General features: G+C 37.3%; 2 protein-coding genes across 3 annotated transcripts in view; both read left to right on the top strand.

The window, feature by feature from the left end:
• LOC105312801 (uncharacterized) overlaps positions 1-761 on the top strand; it is a 17001-nt gene extending 16240 nt beyond the window's left edge. Inside the window, exon 7 of one of the 2 annotated variants that reach the window (XM_019996617.1) lies at positions 3-761. In XM_019996617.1, the coding sequence (XP_019852176.1) occupies positions 3-628 (626 nt within the window). In that variant the 3' untranslated portion in view covers positions 629-761. The remainder of the gene's footprint in view (positions 1-2) is intronic. The other variant, XM_019996616.1, reaches the window with a different exon arrangement.
• A 993-nt stretch (positions 762-1754) lies between these two features.
• The window catches only part of LOC109582050 (uncharacterized), a 5642-nt gene continuing 968 nt past the window's right edge, over positions 1755-6428 (top strand). The window contains exons 1-3 of the mRNA XM_019996611.1: positions 1755-1913; positions 5810-6343; positions 6390-6422. Of these exons, the coding sequence (XP_019852170.1) occupies positions 1862-1913; positions 5810-6343; positions 6390-6422 (619 nt within the window). The 5' untranslated portion in view covers positions 1755-1861. The remainder of the gene's footprint in view (positions 1914-5809; positions 6344-6389; positions 6423-6428) is intronic.

Below are 6428 nucleotides of genomic sequence, written 5' to 3'. Positions count from 1 at the left end.
AGGTCTTTTCTCCAGAGAAATGAGTATATCATCACGAGTACGTCATCCTAACCTGGTCCAGTTTATTGGTGCAACTAAAGTGGGTAATCCTCTGATCTTGACCGAGCTGATGAGCACTAGTCTTTATAAAAAGCTTCAGGAGACCCAGTTAACCAATGAACAGATTCTTAGTATTGCTCAAGATGTAGCTTTAGGCCTCAACTACCTTCACCTGTTTAAGCCTCAGCCTATTATTCACAGAGATGTGAGCAGTCCTAACGTATTATTAAAGCCTTGCACTGGAGCTGCTGGTTATGAAGCTAAAGTAGCAGATTATGGTACAGCTAAATTACAACAAGGCACTAGTACTGGTACTGTTATGCCAGGCAATCCAGCATATGCTGCACCAGAAGCTCCTATTCCTGATTATCACAGTCCAGCAATGGATGTGTACAGTTACTCTGTTCTCCTTATGGAAATGACTTTGTGTTCTCCCCCAGAAATGACGACAGGAGAGAGAGAAGTACAATCTGGTAGTGTGTCCTGGTCTGATATGAAGTCTCTCATACAAAGAGGACTTAATGCTAATCCTAGAGCTCGTCCTACTATGGCTCAAGTAATAGAGTCATTGAAAAGGATGAAGATTTGATTAATTGTTTGTATTTTTAATATTCTAATTATTAGTGCTGCCTTTTAGTTAGTTTTCTATTATTTGGACTTAGTATAATTATGTGTATTTTCTTAATTTGCTTTTCTTGAGTTAATGTTGTATTAACTCTAAAGCTGATGCAGAGGGGAAAGACATTCAGGGAGGGTTAAGAACCACTGACCCAGTTCAATTCTTATTAAATGTTGCCTATTGTTAATTTATCTCCGCATTTTGCTCTACTGTTTGCATGTGAAATATGACTTTTTTAAAAGACAAAATCAAGTTAAAATAAAGATTGCTATGCCACTTTATCCTTCAGTTTCAAAATTTTTATCATAATAGTGGTAGTGAAGTGCACTCAGTGAGGGTGTGTAAATTGTTAGCAGTGGATAAATCTACTCCATTATTAGAGTTTCCATACTGTAGTACATCTTTCATCACTATTTCTTTAATTTTTGTACTATAGGTCAACCATCAATGTATCTTGCTAATTATACTTGCATTGTTGTACATACTAGCTACATGTATGTTACTGCTAGTCTATAAAGTGAAAAAACTTAACCAACATGATAATTATAGAAAAAATTACCAAGCATGAAGAAGACAATAGGGAGTCAAAGTGAGAGAGTACACAGCTAAATATGATCATAAAAGCTAGATGCATGTAAAACATGCATACTTGACAAGATTAATCTAATCATAATAAAAATAGCAACAATGATAACAAAAGATCGAATACTAGAAGGTTATACATAATAGATCAGTGTTATGAGACTACCATTAAAGACTGCAAATTAAGTGTTTACCTATTATAGCTGTGTATTCAATAAAGGGAAAAGTATAGTAATCCTCCAATTTATAAAACAACCTAAATTAACTCACCAAACTAACTTGAATTTATTGTTAAAATCATTTAAATTGCCTATACATGTCTTTACCTTCAAATAATGTAGTTACTATAATTGCTAATAGCTGCTCCAGGCTTCCTTTTAATTTTACTCGCTGCGTGGGCGGCTGACTTCCTGTATCCACCCACGCATTCACTTCTAACTCGATACTCGCGGTATATACTCCTACTTTTATCGGGTCCCATTTTAACCAGTGTCCGGAGTTATAATACAAGCTAATAAGAGGAATCCCTATCGGACCCCTCGAGTGGGCCCAGAGTGGGCCTGTGCTGTGCCAGCCTAGAGTGCCAGCCAGCCCGTGTCCTCCATTGGAAGTCCACAATCAATGGCTTGGTTGATTGGTTCAAAGCGCGGTTCAAGGAATCACACAGGGAAAAGTAAGTACTATTGCATTCACCTGAGGCTGAGTGTAAAATACACATACCAATGCATTCCTCTAAGTAGCTATCCAGCGAAGGGGCGGGGGACGAGACTATAGCTACATTAGCTCCGGTTGGTATAAAAAGTACAGCCATAATTATTTTTCACAATAGAGGAGTTGCAGGCACTTCCAGCAGATGCAGATTGGAGCCTGTAATTAAGGATGATGGTGTGGCTTACTGTCAGCCATCTGGTGGCATCAGGTTTCTCATGCATAGGCGGCGGCAGGGTCGGGCATGGACGGGCAATGCCCGACCAAAAATTTTGACCGGAAATGAAAATTTAATTAATGACATCATTTTAGTCATGAATAATTACCATGGCTAGCAAGAGACAGTCTTTTCTGCTTTCCTTTGTCAACAAGCCTTCCAGGAGGACGAGGACTAGCACTTTAAAGGTTGGATAGAGCTTTACAGATAAGACAGGAGGCCTTTTAGGTGTATTTTTATGGTATAACATATTGTATACGTGCATTGAGTATACGCCCAAAATATGCAGGGAAAAGTGGGTGTGGTCAAAATCGCAGCGCGTTTCACGTGCCATTTTTTTGCCCAACTGATCTTCAAATCCTGCCGCCACCTATGTTCTCATGCAATCAATGTAAAACATTTAAAGGGGCTCAGCCCGCAAGCGACACTATTATTGTGCTGTATGGCCTTCCTTGCAGTTAGAGAAGTTTTTGGATAGCAGTTTAAAAGTCTTATCTTGCTGACCGCTTACTGCAACTGAGCATAGTAGCCGCCATTTTATTTCATTGTGACCACACCCGCTTTTAAGATTAGGCTATTTGACTTTAATAATAGTTAGACGGTCTAAACTCAATCTCATCTTAGTGGGCTTCGCCCAATTACCGTATAGCTCCAAATTTTCGTCAGTCAAAATTTTTTCCAAATTCATCAGGTATTTTTGCTTGACGAAATTTTTAACCGATGTAATTTTTGTTCCACGTGGGTAGTATGCAGATTAATAACAAAAATGATGAAAATTTTATTGATGAAAATTAATTTTCACAAGAAATAAGATATTGACGAAATTTTTGACTGACGAAAATTTGGAGGTATGCAGTATTCAATGTTTTAAATTGTGTGGGGATGGAATGTTGATCTCTATTTAAAACACGCACACAAACCACAGGCAAGTTAGAATAGTGGATTTGTAGTGGATTTATTATTTTACTGATTACTCAACTTGCTTGCTGACATCAAGAAAAAAGGAAGCAGCAATGTAAGTTCATTTTAGCTTTTCTTGGCAGTCAACATTTGCTAGATACTGAAGTTGGACTTGGAGCAATCAATGGTGGCTGAATGTATGGACATTTTTACGGCCTTGGAGCAAAGCCCCAAGGTCGTTTCTAAGATTGAATTTAGCCCCGCGATGTATAATTGATTGATTGATTAATTGTATGTCAACACTTAGATTTCATCAAATCCATTTTGGTCAGTATTGCCCACAACTATCACTTAGCAACATTCCAGCCCGTGCCCGGCCTGAGCCCCTCATGTAAAGTGGGTGTGGCTCGGCAAATAAAATGGCGGCTTGGAAGCAGAACAAAGTTTTGAGCTTTCTAGCAAGAAGAACAAAGCAAAGATGATGTCCAAAAGACTTGTCAAGAATTACTAGAAGGTAGAAAGAACCTTTATAAACCCCCTAGGCGCTAAGATTATTTTCAATGAATATGATTACAATAATGATATTCATTCATAATAAATAAAATTTTCCTATACGGTATCCACCCACGATGTAAATTACTGACGGCAAGAAGGCCTCGAGATCAAAAGAAAATCAAAGGCGGTGACACCGCCTGGCCATTTTTCTGAGCGCTACAAGGTACTACAGGCTTACAAGCAGCATTTGTGGAAGGTATGGAGGCCAGACTACATCATATAGACCAGGTATAACTGTTACTGCAACATAGTTTTCTTGCTATGCTTCATTTCGGCACCTTGGGCTTTGATCTGCCTTTGATGTGGAAAGCTTCTTGCCGTCAGTAATTTTAATCGTGGGTGGCTACCGTAAATAATTCATTCAAAATAGTCTTAGCGCCTAGGGGGTCTATAAGTCTTAGTAAAAAGAAATAAATGCCTAATATGCATGCAAGGTGGTGAAATCAATCTTAGGATAATTTTTAAACTTTATACACTTCTTTACTTTCTTTACTTGCTTTCTTTACTTGCCTGATTGACTCACCATCAGAACGTAAACAGCCGGGTAATCCTTGATTCCTGCAATAAATTATCAAAGTTTAATTATGTGGTGTGAGTGGTTTTATAATGTAACCATGGTAACAGTGCTGGATCTACTGTAGGGTGCCTTTTTTGAGGGCTGTAGGTTTTGTGGATTTAAATTTTGCATATTTATGCCGTCTGCTGTCTTGTACTGTATTAATTTAATTTTTGAGGAAGTAATTTTTGCGAATCTTAAAGAAAATCACGAAATCTGCAAAATATATAGCCCTCGAGAAAAGGTGCACTACGGTATTTAGCAAAAGCAAGCCAAGCAGCTATTTTACATATTGCATGACTTCTGACTTTTGTAGTAATTTGTAGCATGCAATTGTTGAGAAAGTTACTCTTGATAGTGTATGTTCCCCTCTAGATATTTCTGCATACTCCATCATGCTATCTTGCCACCCAAGATGGGATACCATATAGAGGATATATTTTACGGGGATTTAATTTCGCTAATTTCATGGTTTTAAAAAATTTGGGAAAATTTTTATCCACCAAAATTATTTTTACCATATTAATAACGGTCAGTAGAAGAAAAACGCAAAAAATTTTTCCTGTGAATAGGCGAAAAGGTGATTTTCATGAAATATTTCCCCAGGAAATATACCCCCTATACGGTATGGCTGACATTGAGCCATACCTCCCGTTAATTACTTTCTGCTGCAACTCCTTTATACAAGACTATTGCATTGTGGGTAGGGTCTGTAATAATTTTATGCATCAGAGACTATCTAACTAGGATATGAAACTAGGATTATCCCTGTAGACAACATTTTGTGATTGGATTGGGCATCAAATAAAAGTTTGACTGTGTGTCTTCTGGCTTGCTTTTTATGCGGAATAAATGATTTTTTGGTTATTAAGTAGTCAAATGCAATTAATGCATGAATGAAAATAGTAACCCCCAATTTTATCCATAAAACATCACCCGATATTACTTATCCATTTTAGCAAATCATTAAATGAAACTGTGACAGCTCCATGATCTTGTTAGTCTATTATTACCAGTGTGACAAAATACCATATAGCTGGAAAATTTGGTGGTCTAAAAATTTGGCAGTTTTGCATCAAATTGCCTAAATATAATATTGGTTGTCTCTTAATTTGGCGGTTTACCATCTTGCCTTTTCTTTCAGCACTCTCAGCTCTTCTTGAAGCTGCTCCTTGGTAGTCCTTGCCCACAGTCTTGACTGAAATAGTGAGAAATACTCAGAAATACTGTCATTTTGGCATTTTTAGTATCATGTGCTCATGACAGGATCCGCCCATCATTGCAATTATTGGCAGTTTTATTTTGAACCGCCAATCCGCCAAATTTAATTATCTGCCAAATTTTCTGGCTATACGGTAACAGGTACATAAAATTTTGAAAATTTGCAACTAACAATATTTTTAAAATAATAATAACAAAAAATGACAAAATCATCATTAGTTTAAGTACTGTTTTTCTTGCTGAGCAGCTATTTTTGACCCCTGTCACCAAAATTTATTGATAAGTCATTCCGGGTGGATGATATTCAGATGATACATGGTTTGAATCGATCATGTGATCTAGTTTCCTATACCTGTTACGTAGTCTCTAATGCAGACTATGTACTGCCAGTCAATGATTGATATTTATATAGATCATCCGAATAAAAGAGCTCACCACCGCACTTTATCAGTACTAGTAGGTGATTCACTGTATGTATGGGGTGGTTATGAGGATGGTTCACTCAGTGTACATGATAGTGAAGGGAAGAGAAGGATCACTAGTAATATACAGCACTTTACTCCTTCAACTGGTCAATGGATCACTAGAGCTACTACTGGTACTCCTCCATTAGGAGTGAGATGGTACTCCTGTACTGCAATAAATGATCAATTGTATTATTTCGGGGGATGGTGTGGCCATGATTTCTGCTATCACAACAGTATTGCACAACTGGATACCGTTAGTCTTCAATGGAGAGAATTAGAACCAACTGATGCAACTAGACGAGTTATGATGAGAGGTTATGGTGGAATGATATCATTTGAACATGATGGAGTACACCATTTACTAATGATAGGAGGATTTGGATCTAAACCAGCTGTACAACTACCTCATTATAAGTATCGTAAGTTACTCAATGGAAGATGGCGTACTAATGAGCACTCAATGTATAATCTATCATCAAGTAAGATTTTATATTACTGTTTGAAATTATGTTAATAATAATTTAGAAAAATGGAATAACCCTTCAATCGCTGGTCAGTGTATAC

This window comes from Amphimedon queenslandica, unplaced genomic scaffold (assembly GCF_000090795.2).
Source record: "Amphimedon queenslandica unplaced genomic scaffold, v1.1 AMPQUscaffold_13403, whole genome shotgun sequence".
In the NCBI taxonomy this organism is placed as follows: domain Eukaryota; kingdom Metazoa; phylum Porifera; class Demospongiae; order Haplosclerida; family Niphatidae; genus Amphimedon; species Amphimedon queenslandica.
Note: the sequence above shows the minus strand (reverse complement) of the source record. Positions and strands in the feature narration are given on the sequence as shown.